This window comes from Xyrauchen texanus, chromosome 23 (genome assembly GCF_025860055.1).
Source record: "Xyrauchen texanus isolate HMW12.3.18 chromosome 23, RBS_HiC_50CHRs, whole genome shotgun sequence".
NCBI classification, from domain to species: domain Eukaryota; kingdom Metazoa; phylum Chordata; class Actinopteri; order Cypriniformes; family Catostomidae; genus Xyrauchen; species Xyrauchen texanus.
Genome location: NC_068298.1, coordinates 36,037,236 through 36,051,101, shown reverse-complemented (window position 1 = coordinate 36,051,101; position 13,866 = coordinate 36,037,236). Strand labels below are relative to the sequence as shown.

The 13,866-nt window shown below is 38.6% G+C and overlaps 1 protein-coding gene across 1 annotated transcript in view; it reads left to right on the top strand.

Moving 5' to 3' along the window:
* The window catches only part of LOC127663366 (collagen alpha-1(XXIII) chain-like), a 198,138-nt gene that overhangs the window by 4,679 nt on the left and 179,593 nt on the right, over nt 1-13,866 (top strand). The window contains exon 2 of the mRNA XM_052154919.1: nt 2,769-2,838. Coding sequence (XP_052010879.1) covers nt 2,769-2,838 — 70 coding nt within the window. The remainder of the gene's footprint in view (nt 1-2,768; nt 2,839-13,866) is intronic.

The window sequence follows — 13,866 nt, the reverse complement described above, 5'->3', positions numbered from 1 at the left end:
CTCTGGTTGCTGTCATCTCACTTGATGCCGAAAAGTTGTTTGATATGGTAGAATGGGATTATCTTTTTAAACTTTTGAAAATATACAGGTTCATGAATACTTTTATTGGATGGATTAAGTTACCCGGTAGCAGTGGTACAAGCAAATGGATTAATTTCAGATAACTTTACTCTAGGAGCACCCGGCTGGGTTGCCCTCTTTCCCCATTATTGTTCTGTCTTGCCTTGGAACCATTAGCAGCTGCGATAAGAAAGGAAGATTATTTTCCAGGGGTGATGGCGGGCGATATGGCGCATAAGCTTTTGCTTTACGCAGATTATATTTTATTATTCGTCTCTGACACCATTATATGTATGCCTTGCCTCCATAAAATTATGTATTACTTTTCTATGTTCTCAGGATACAGAGTCAATTGGTCTAAATCCAAAGCTTTGTCTCTGACAGCTTACTGCCCATTTCAGCCGGGCGCCTTCCAGTGGCCCAAACAGGGCATTAAGTATTTGGGCATTTTATTCCCAGCTAATTTGTGTGATTTAGTTAGTTAATTTTGACCCCTTAATAAAAAGGTTTTCGAGCGATGTAGGCATGTCCCCCTCTCTTATTTCAAGCAATTTGATAAATCCTTAATTTGGAAAGGCAAGTGTCCCAGATTACATTTCAATTAGTTACATAGGCCAATTGACAAAGGTGACAAATCCCTACCCAGGATTTTGTTTTATTATTATGCATTCAGTATCAGACATTTGGCTCACTGGTCGCATCCACCTGAGAGAGCCCCTACATGGTTTTGTATTGAACAGGAAGTTCTTTCCCCTACTTCGCCACTGCAAAGCCTTTCGATCAAACTAACCAGAGAAGATAAGTCAAACTCTGTTATCTCAGCATTTGCACATGGTATGGACAAAAGTGTCCAGAGTGTTTAATTCAAACATTTATTTAGATGTTGCTTCAAGCATATGGATGAACCCAAAATGATGTATTGATAAGTCCCCTTTCTGCTGGTCAGAGTGGATTGTGAGGGAGGTTAATACACTCGGCGACCTGTTGAGATATTTTGAAAATATTGTTCAACATTTTGGGATTCCCAGATCTCAATTCTTCAGGTATTTACAGCTGCACCACCTGCTCTGTTCTATTTTTGGGAGTAGCATACACCCTCCTAAAGTGGCAGATACTATGGGAGGGGTGATTACTGCTTTTGGAAAAGGTCATGAGGCATCAGTGTATTACTCCATTAATTCAGAGTCTGGGGAACGGAGCTTCAACTTCTCTCAAGAGATTAAGGGAGAAAGATTTTAACTTTGTATTGGAGGAGGGAGTTTGGGCTAAGATTCTAAAAAACATCAAGTCTACATCTAAAGATGCAACTGTGTGTCTGATGCAATTTAAGATTTTACATTGATTCTATTGGACCCCCTCTAGATTGTATAGACTTGGTCTCAAAGACACACCCACCTGCTGGCAATGCCAATCAGAAGACAGTGACACAACCCATGATTTTTGGTGGTGTGTTAAGATCCAAAAAGTTTGGTTTATGGTTCTGAATTTTCTGTGTGATGTACTGGGTATTCAAATTTTATTTTGACCCAGACTCTGTATTCTAAGTGTTGGGACGGTTATTAATTTAGGGGATGGGTTCATAAAGAATTGGGTCCTAGCTGGTGACATGATCGGAAGAAAGGTCATCCTTAGGGGATGGAAGTCAGCTGGAGTCCCCTCGTTTCGGGAGTGGTGCACAGAGTTGGGCAGGGTGGCAGCATTTGAGGGGATGATATATAGAAGGCTGGGCAACATGGGTTTATTTAATAGAAAATGGGGCATTTATTTATATTTTTGGAGGGCTCTCAGGGGGAGACAGTAGAGGGAGATGTTAAATGTGTGTGTGCATTCTTATTGTTTTTTTTTTTTCTTTTTCTAAATACTTTCTGTTGATTTATTGTTTATTTATGTGTCAGTATTAATTTATTATCAGACCACTGAGGTGCGTGTTTGTGTCAGGTAGGGTAATGTTCGGAGGGAATGGTTTTAAGTTCATATAATTTGATTCTGTGTTTTCTGTCATGTTTATTTAATCTGTGACTGGAATCAATAAAAATAGTTAAAAAAAAAAAAGAAGAAAAGAAAAAAAGACTAAAGTAAATGCACTCTGCTTGCTTTCAGTCAGAAATATTACACTCTAAAAAATACTGGGTTATTTTGTTCTACTTATTCACTGGGTTTTTAACCTTGCTGGATTATTTTCTTGGTTATTGCTGACATTGACCCAGCATTTGGGTTCTTTGGTTGACTCAATATGCAAGTGGAATATTTTTACAAAATATGATAAGAACCATATGGAGTGTCAAGATATATACGCAAAAAATGAAACCTATTCTAAACTAAAATAACCAAAACAAATTTGATAAAGTTATGGACAATGTTTATATCTGTTGTAATATTGTATGTATATTTATATAGATGTATTGTTATTTGTAATTTATAAAATATCTATATACTTTATATATATAATATGTATATATATAAAATGTGTGTGTATATATATATATATATATATATGTGTGTATATTGATATGTGTGTGTGTGTGTGTGTGTGTGTGTGTGTGTGTGTGTGTGTGTGTGTATGTATGTATGTATGTATGTATATATATATATATATATATATATATAGAAATAATGTTTATATTGTTATTTATATCTTGTGTGACTGTGACTGAAATCTGTTGTGTCCCTCTGCAGTAACAAACATGTATTTCTGTTTATGGTAACAGAGGCTGAATGAAGAGATGCCGAAGCTGCGTGTGGCAAGAGATGTGACACAAGACTGCAACTGTCCTCCAGGTACGTCTATCTAAACGGACCCGCAAGTCTGCTCTGACAGTCCCATACTGCATCCAAAACACAGCAACATCATATGTAAAGAGTTGCCCATAGGATGCACCATCTTAGAACATGAGATAGATTTGGCACTATTTTGTTTCTGAACTGTGATTAAAATGCTTTGAAGTGGATGAGGATTAGATCAGTTATAGCAGGACAGATCAGAGTGCTGAAACAGTTGAGCGTTCTGTTTGGAATCAGATTTGTCATTATGTGTCTGCGTTTTAGAGCACTGCTACATATGCTTATTACACAGCTCTCGAATGATTCAGATTGGTCGAACACAGTATTCGGTGGTGAAATATTTGTATGTAATGACCTCTAAACTATTCTATGAGTCTCATGATTGTTATGAAAGCATACAATGAGCTTTAGTGAGATGAGCGAATGTATTATTTAGTGAAGCTGTTGACCGACCGTCTCCCTCCTCTGCACTCTTGTGAGACTGAATTGTCTTTTTTGGGTGAACTATCCATTTAAAGGCATTTACAAATAGTCATACTTATAGATCAGAGAATTACAGCTAGTGGGGTTTTAAAGTCTGAGCTCACTTGTGAAAATGCTCCTGTTTCTGTATTTCTAATGTAATCGTTTTTCATTATAAGTTATATCATCAGCATCCATCCATCCATCTTCAACCGCTTATCCGAAGTCGGGTCGCGGGGGCAGCTGCTCCAGCAGGGGGCCCCAAACTTCCCTATCCCGAGCCACATTAACCAGCTCTGACTGGGGGACCCCGAGGCGTTCCCAGGCCAGTTTGGAGATGTAATCTCTCCACCTAGTCCTGGGTCTTCCCCGAGGCCTCCTCCCAGCTAGACGTGCCTGAAACACCTAGTTCTTTCGGTCATGACCCAACCTTCATGACCATAGGTGAGGGTAGGAACAAAAATTGACCGATAGATCGAGAGCTTTGCCTTTCGGCTCAGCTCTCTTTTCTTGACAACGGTGCGATAGAGCGAGTGCAATACCGCCCCTGCTGCCCCGATCCTCCGGCCAACCTCCCGCTCCATTGTCCCCTCACTCGTGAACAAGACCCCGAGGTACTTGAACTCCTTCACTTGGGGCAAAACCTCATTCCCTACCTGGAGTACGCACTCCATCGGTTTCCTGCTGAGAACCATGGCCTATCATCAGCATAACAGTAAAAAAGTTGAAAAATTGAAAAAGGAACATGAAAAATCCTCATCCATTTCCAGATCCACCTTTAAATGAAATGTTGAATCCCAGATATTCATTGTGAACTTCTGATCTGCACAGTATGCAGATTTGCAATTGTGATTTTAAATACAAAGGGAAAGAGAAAATACAAAGCTGTTGCATATTGATGCGTTGGTGGTTGTGGTGAGGTTTTTGGGCTGCGTTTGTTTACCATACAATGCCCTCTGTCACAGAACGAGTCTGGGAAATATACGTTGAGTGCTAACATCATTTATTGTCGCTCCAGAAACCATGAGAAACAGCTGTTTGTCTTTTTCTTACTGTCACTCTCTATCTCTCTCTGTCCATCTCGCTCACTCACGCTCTTTACATAGCGCTTATAAAATCCTGCTTTCCTGTAAACATATGCAGGTTAACATCTGAGGGGAGAGATCAATGTCGCAGGACAAGAGGGAGTTCATCAGCATCTGTTTATAGGTTCTGAGTGTGTGTGTGTGTAGAGGCCCCACGTATGAGTCTGTGTGAGTGTGTATTTCTATTTGTTTGTGTGGGTAGTTCTGCAGAAGGCCCAAGAGAGGCACCGAACTGTAAGGTGAGACCCTTTCATTTTAGAAGCAATGGCTGCCACCTGAAACCTGAAGTGTGTTGAGTGGTCCTGGCAGGATCAGAGAGAGAGGTATTTCTGTCTCCACTACAGACACAGGCTCAAAGGTCCCGCCACTGGGCAGGTTAGTGTCCCGCCCTCTATTGGAGCTTCTTGCAATGATGAGAGTGTTTTAAAGTCAAGTCTTGGAAATATACGTCACATTTTGGCAATCTGGTATTTTTGTAAGCAAGTTATTCAATATGAAAAGGATGTAAGGTAGGATTTGATTTAATCCACTGTAAATAATTAGATTGTGAAAAGTGAAAAGATGGACCCTTTTCATATTTCAGGGTTTGAACGTGGAAGTAAACTATTGCGGGGTAAACTTTTATTGGGTTATTTGTTAGATCACAGCAAATATTATTTGCTCGAAAGTGTCCCCCTTGATAGCAATCGCCACAGGGCACCGTTTGCACCAGTTGCACCACCCCAAGGATGGCCTTAATTTAATGTCACGCCCTCAGCAGCAATATTAGATACCCCATCGCAGTAGTGTTGGCCAGTTTTTTTTAATTTGATTTTATTAATGCTAACTTATCACAAAGAATGTAATAAATTTACAGTAATTATTTAACTAAATCTAAATATTAAAAACGTTTATTAGATTTACACTGCTATTAATGCAAAAATTAATCAATACAATCTGTGAAAAAAGTTAATTTGTGACATTAAAAGAAAGTCTTTTCAGAGGCGAGCAAGTTATTAAATGTTTTTTGTTTTTGCAATAATTTGTTTTTATTGATTCATACATACACAACAAAGGAAAAACCCAACAAATATACAACAAATCAACATTTAACATTCAACCCCCACTAACCCCCAACGAACACCACTGTGGTCACATATAATAACTAACACACACACACACACACACACACACACACACACACACACACACACACACACACACACACACACAAATATTTAATAAACATACATAATTAAACTAAACTTCACTCTCCACATCCTTTCCCTGAGAGTCCCCCCAAAACACAAAATAATTGCCCCATTTCTTAACAAACAAGTCCCAAAACCCCAGCCTTTTACTTGCCACCTGCTCGAAAGCTGCCACCCTCCCCATCTCTGTGCACCACTCTTGAAATGAGGGCGCTCCAGCCGACTTCCATCCTCTAAGAATAATCTGTCTTCTGATCATAACACTGGCTAGGACCCCAATTTTTATACATTTATCCCCTATATTAATGATGCCCCATCACCCAAAATACAGAGTCTGGGACAAAGTAAAATTTGAGGGCCCAAAACATCACACATACAACTCTGAACCCTCAATCAACATTCTTGGATCTTAACACACACCCCAAAAACATGGGTTGTGTCACTGTCTTCTGATTGGCATTGCCAGCAGGTGGGTGTGTCTTTGAGACCAAGTCTATACAATCTAGAGGGGGTCCAATAGAATCAATGTAAAATCTTAAATTGCATCAGACGCACAGTTGCATCTCTAGATGTAGACTTGATGCTTTTTAGAATCCTAGCCGACACTCCCTCCTCCAATACCAAGTTTAAATCTTTCTCACATAATCTCTTGATGGAAGCTGAAGCTCCGTCCCCAAGACTCTGAATTAACAGGGAGTAAAGTTATTAGATTTTGATGGAGGATTGTGTATAATAATGTGCACAAATAATTCATGCTCAATAAGACCAGAAACATGCATTTAGAAACTGAATAGGTTTCATTTTGAAATCAATGTTGGAAATAAAAAAAAATTCAGTCTATTTTTCAGATTTATGAATTTCAATTGCATGACAAATTTCCATCAAACTGAATTGAGTAATCTTTAGCAAAATGTAGATATTTTTTTCCCCAAATTGGAATGCCCAATTCCCAATGTGCCTCATAGTGGCGTAGTAACTCACCTCAATCTGGGTGGAGGAGGACGAATCTCAGTTGCCTCCGCATCCGAGACGTCAATCCATGCATTTTATTGCATGGCTTGTTGAGCGCATTACCACGGACCTCCTGTGGAGGCTTCACGCTATTCTCTGCGACATCCATGCTCACTCACTACTCACTACTCGCCCCACCGAGAGCGAACCACATTATAGCGACCACGAGGAGGTTACCCCATGTGACTCTACCCTCCTTAGCAACCGGACCAATTTTGTTGCTTAGGAGACCTGGCTGGAGTCACTCAGCACGCCCTGGATTCGAATTTGCAACTCCATGGGGTGGTTGTCAGTGTCTTTACTCGCTGAGCTACCCAGGACCCTATTTTTTTTATTTCTTTAAAAAAATACTTAATACAACTTGAATATATTTATGTTTTATAAATTTTCTTTTGGTAACGATTACTCAAATTAATTGAATGGAAATTGGTTATACATTTGAAATGGATAAATATAAAACAATTTGTATTTATTAAAATAATTGTTAATATATCATTTTATTGATAGCAAAAAGAAGAAGAAGAAGAAAGAAGAAGAGAAATAACCATTTTATTGATAGAAAATGTAATTACATGAATACTGGGATTACTGTGAATGATGAATGGATTTGAACCAACATGATCACACGTGAAGTCGGCTAGTTTTTTCCTAAAGTTCTAGTAGGATTGGCCACGTTATGCCGACTCACTGTCAAGCACCATCTACTATCCGACATTTTGCATTAGCTAAACTGATGGTAAGGTTTAGGTTTGTGTTTGGGGGTTTCATTTATAAAATACCTCTTCACTGTATTACAGCATGTGCAGCTGAAAACAACTCTCTTTACATCTCACTTTTGGCGCTCCTCTGTGGACATTACTCCCAAAAAGTGTCGCTCACACGTGCACATACGCCCAACAGCAGAGCACTCCTGAAAAGTTTTATTTTAGAAAACAGGATAGCACTTAACATGCTGAACATGATTGTGATTTATTATTTCAACAATATATATTTTTTACAGTACTCCGATTATGTAAAGTATGCAATGAGAAGAGTGTAAGTTTTGTAAGTGCACAGAATCCTTCACCAGATGGACGTAATTTAGAACAATTTCTGTTACAGCAGATTTACCTACAGAGAATTCCTGCTCTACACAGTTGACTGAAACCTTTAGAAATGCACTGAGCATTGCAAGAGGTCCTTGTCTTATTATCATGTCTTCATTTGTCTTCCTTCCTTCAAAAACACATGGCTTCTTTCATTGCTCTTTCCTCTATTCATTTCCACGGCAGAGTGAGGTCGCCCTAATTACCTGTCGACTGAGCTGGTTTTCCTTGCACGCTAAATGATACCCCATCTGTTATCACCCATTTTCTCCAAGCACCCAGCTTCTTGGAGTCCCTGTTTGAAAACGCGCTGTCACAAAAGTGTTCAGGCTTGCATGTTCTCCTTCAGTCTGTTGAGTCCTTGAAAAGGGTGGGGGAGGTCAGGGACAAATTCTTTTCCTTGCCCTGATTCATCACCCTAAAGATAAATTGTCTGTCGTCACCTTTTTTGGAAAGTTGTCACCGTACAATGTGCCCAGGCCTATTCAGGAAACATCGGAGCTAGGTGTGGTTTGTGTTGTGTAGTGATTGACTGAAACAAGGGATCAACTATACAGGATAAACCTGCCCCCGAAATGCCACATAAAAAAAATGAACTGTGGTTGATCGCTTTATATGTCGGCCAAACAATCTTTTGCTGTCTAGTTGGAAAATTGGATGCAAAATGGACCAGACATTATGCCGATAGTGTGCCCATACAAGACTAGCTTTTCCCCAGTTCTAGTCATCATGATCTCTAACATTACATTTCTGCTGCACTGATGGTTTAGGATTGGGGTTTGGGTTGGGGATACAGTAAATAAAATGTGCTTCACTGTATTACTGCCGAAAGCAACTGTCCTTTGGCACCCCTCTGTGGACATTTCTCCCAGAAAATGGAGCTCACACTTGCCCATACTCCCAACAACACTAACCACTTTGGCCTCTGGGAGCAGTGTTTCACATTTTGGTTGGCACAGACCAATTTCTGCCAAAGCAAAGTCAATCCACTGTTTCCGATTTCACTGTAAGATCAGTCTGTTCTAATAGGTGCTTCAGTGGCACAGCTGAAGGTGTTAAATATCTATGGGCTCATCTCATTTGAAACAACAAGTTTCATATATATTCATGTTCATCTGTTGGAGATTAAGCAATTTGTAAGGGAAAAATTGATCTCTGACATGTAAATGATGATAAGTGGTATTATTTTACAAAAGGTGAAGGAAAGGACCCTAATCTAATAATCTCACTGGGTTTTCAGAAGCGGTCAGAAATCAGAGAGTGTTTTGGGTGTGGTAGCAGGATCTAATGGACTCAGCACTGTATTTACTTTCATCCCTCCAAAAGGTCCGGCTTAAAATATCCGGGTCTGCTAGCATGCGCATATGTGTAATATCTCACTAGGAAGTGGTGCAATTAGATCCGCTGCCCATGGCCATGTAAAAGAGATGGGACATGGAACGAGGAATTAGGCGTAACTCCTTTTGCCTGCACACATACTTGCACTTGTCCAACGGCATGCCATTATGTATGTACACACACACACACACACACACACACACACACACACACACACGTTGTGTTTCCATGTTTTATGGGGACTTTCCATAGACATAATGGTTTTTATACTGTACAAACTTTATATTCTATCCCCTAAACCTAACCCTACCCCTAAACCTAACCCTCACAGAAAACTTTCTGCATTTTTACATTTTCAATAAACATAATTTAGTATGATTAATAAGCTGATTTCCTCATGGGGACCGACAAAATGTCCCCACAAGGTCAAAAATTTCAGGTTTTACTATCCTTATGGGGACATTTGGTCCCCACAAAGTGATAAATACACGCTCACACACACACACACACACACACACACACACACACACACACACACACACACATACAGTCTGTGCAGAACAAAGCAGTGGGTCCCAACTGGTTTTGTTTCAGGATCCATACTCTGCAGTGGACATTACAGCTTGCACTTGGATGTGACAGTCACCGAGCCGCTGAACGTTTGTGGGTTGCACTTCAGTCAGAAGGTCCAGGCAGGTTAAGAGGAGCAAATGATTTTGACCACAGTCTTTAGGTCTGCATGGGTGGCATAGGGGACCTCCTCTCTCTGGCCTTCCTCAACTTTTACCTCCACTTGTCTCTCATCAGGAATCTTATTAAAGTTAGCTTTGTAAAACCACAATCTGTGCATTCTTCCCTCTGAAAAATAAACAGCCCACGGCTGGGCACGAGAGCGGCCCACAGCCCTGTTGGTATATAGCGGTGGTCTCGTGTAGAGTCAGTATATCTCAACCATATTGACCCTGACAGTTATAAAACTCTTTCAGCTATCGGATGACTGTGGACTTACGGTGCGCTTGGATTTATGGTTTTAAGACATCATGAAACACTGTTTGTAATGCATTTAACTTCCTTAATATGACTCATTTAACTAACATGTTGGGCAGGACTTCATTTTGTTCATTGGGATTTGATTGGATCATGAAAAGCAGAGCTATGCTATTATTGGTTAATATAATTTGTCCTTCACATAGCCTTGGTTATTTCAACAAAAAAAGTAGAGTTGTTTCAAAGCTGGGAAAGGTATACACTCCGATGAGACATCATGAATACAAAGATGCATTGATGAATCTTGCACAATAATACAAGCAACAGTTATGAAGTAACTACAGTTAATGGTCTTTTCATTGAGATTCGTAATTACCTCACAAATGTTTTTCAAACCTTTTTATAGGGAGTTTTATTGACACGTCATTGATTTAGAAATGTGGATGGAATGTTTAGTTGTCTGTAACTGTGTTTCTTTAGGTAACTTGGATTGAGCATGTTAGTGCATACTGTATATTATTTTCTTCTCATCTATCAGCTATAAATAATCCGTTCAGATATTCTCAATTATATTTCACTGTTCTTGCCTTGTAGGCTGTATTTGAGGGAGCGGCATATACTTTGTCTCTGGTACAGAGGAGATGTTCCATTTGGCATCTCAAACAGTCTCTCATAGCTTGCGGTGTTAACTAAAATAGAAGGCTCTGCTCACCCTCTCTGTGCACAATGACCTTTACTGTCTCTTGAGTTCAAGGCTGATAATGCATCAAATGTATTTACCCTACAAAGACCCTCTGTTGAAATGTTATCTCCTATGTACATGCATCACAGGAGATTTATGAAATCTTTGTCTTGGTGAGGCTAATTTCATTGCTAACATTTTATGTATGTTTTAACCATGTAAATGTAAGTTTACCCCCCCCAAAACAAATCCCATAGTTGAAGTATCACCCATATAGAAGGAGCCAAATGACAACATTTCTTAATTGTAGTAATTACAGACTCACTTGTATAGACAATTCAGATCATGCTTATTAAGATTCTCCTGATGAACAAAAAAGCATAAATCAGTCTAAGCTGAACCTGTTTGGTTTAAGATGTTATGGGTGGTCTCATAGCTTGACAAGTGCCCAAAACCCCAAACCCCATTAATCCAGACCAGCTTGACCATTTTGGTGGCCAGTTAAGACCAGCAGGGCCTTTTCCTCTAGGTGGGGAAATTGATGTTAGATTAGTAAATCTCTGCATTAGTCTGAAATGGATTATCAAAGCAGTGATTAAAGTGAGATGTTTGTTTTTGAGTCGTGTTGGCCAGCGTTCCAGAATTCCCCCCGTGTGAAGTCTGACATAGCGCTCTTACTGTAAGTCACAAAATTCCAGTGTACCAAGGTGTTGCTTGGAATGAGAGGCACTGTGGGGTGTGGAAGTGATTATATTGTGTAAAGTTTCATTATTGAGAGTTACAGGTGACATGGAAAGTTGCCATTAAATTTAACGAGAGAGAGCTTGAAAAACGGTTAACACTTTACGCTTGTGTGCATCAGTTGCTTTGAGAGGCTTACCACCTTCACACAATGCTTTCTCCTTCAAGCCCCTTTCCCACCTAAACCCAGTCTTGGAGAACATCAAACCAGCATCTGTAAACAACACATGCTGTATGTTTCTCTACAGTGCACATCAGCAGCTTCCATGTTTTATTTTCAGCATTTAAGTCAAAATGGACCTTATTTAACTTTTTACTACACTTTCTTGGTCTGTCTTTGCATTTTTCACCATGCATGCTATTTCAAAGAAAATGTTTGTCTTTTTCATCAAATTAACTGGTTTTATTCAAGCCAAGCACGTTATTTCATCTGACTTAATTTACTGAACATTTGCGTTTTTATAGGTTAGATCAAGTAGAATTAGATCCTTGAGGTAACAATTGCAGGTTACCACTTTTTTAGTGTTGGCCACTGGTTGTTTGGTAAATGTCAACCAATAGGCACTGTTTTAGGCATTTAGGGCTAAACGCAACGCAGTGCAAGCATGTGCAAGGCAAGTGGGTTTGGCGAATTTGGGCTGGTGCTAATGGGCTAGATCAAATGCTATTTAATTAGGAGGTTCTTCTCCGGTTATTGCACCATCTGCATCCTATTATATAGTCTATTCCCTCAAGCACAAGTGATATAAAAAAGACAACACATTCAGAAAAAGTTGGTAGTGTAAATGGACTGTATGCAATGAATTAAAATAATAGAAATATGGACACCCTCCTTTTATATGCTATATGGATTTGGATGTTAAAGCTGGATTATACAAGATTTTTTGGTTAAAAATTAACAAATTGCCATTATTGATTAAGTACATAAACAATCAGTGTTCAAAACAATGTCCTTACCTTACCCCGATTCATTTCGGTAAGCCTATGAAGTTCTCAATGTAAAAGCGTTTTGAGTGTGGTGTCAGAAAAGTGTACGATTCATTCAATCAAAATATGTCAATAAGAGTCAATCTTCATCAAAGCAAGTAATATTTCATTTGAAATATTATAACAATAATATCAACATGAAAATAGCATGTTATGTGTCCGGCTCTGAATATCTTCCAGTAGTGATCACACACAGGCGATGTCCAGGCAAGCTCAAATCAGATACATCTGCCAGAAGAGTAGTGTTGAAACACGACTAACGTTAAGTGTTCTTCAGCATATTGCTTGCAATTTTCAATTTCAACCACAGATGTCGATAGAGAGCACAAAGTTACGTAGTGCAGCTTTAAATTAAGTATTATTTAAAATTTTCATCTACTGACACACAAATCATGGCTATAGTATAAACGGTGATTGTATCGGCATGCACTTCACGTCTACTGGTTGATTTTAATTTTAAACAATTAAATGAATTTATTGAAACAAAAAAAAATTACCAAAAATATTTCTAAATTCAAATTACACTTCAAACGAAAATATAATCAAATTAACAAAATGGTAGAAAAACAATAATATACCAAATCCAAACATTTTACCCTCTCCAACTTCTTTCTCCGGCATCTTCTGCAATTACTTAAAAATAACTCTGACAACAGGTGGAAAAATACCATCTTAAATTAGATTATAATTACAATTGTAAATATAAACACAATAATAATTTTAAAATAAACCATGAACTAAAGATAGTTTAACACAAATCTCATAAATTAACGACTACTTTTACTTTACTTTTATATTTAGTTGTAAATGATCTAATACAATCAACAGGAATGCATATTTTATTAATTGTACCCCCTAACCCAAACCTAAACCCTAATCCTAATAGTGGAGTACAAATGTAACTTTAGAGTGAACATGCAACCTCTGAATCAAACTTGCCATTGTTTATGTGAACACAATGAGTTCTTGGTTGTTACGGAGCATTACCTGTGTTCTGGAGTGTCATTAGTGTCAGAGGGAAAGGTGAACACATTTGAACTGATGTACAAATGTCTGATGGGGGATGGCACTTGTTAGGAGTTTGGCAGAATGTGACCAAATTATGAAAAACGAATAAAACATTATTATTAAAATATATATTTTCATAATGTACCTAGTAAGATGGTTTTTGAAATATCTGCCCAATTCAATATCATGTATCACTCTGAAATACATCACATTTTTGGAAGTAAAATTAGTTGTGAATGCCATTTCATGTTGACTTGTCTTTTCAGTAGCAGTTAGCATATCTTTTTCTTAATAGCTTAATGATTTCTATATTCACCATTTCTCTTATGCTGAAATGTTTGCAGTGGACCAAAAACCAGACTGAGGTTGTGAAACATGACTGGGGTCATGTGTCTGTTACACTCAAACTATAACGGTATCATTAAATGGATCTTATTTAAATTAAGTAA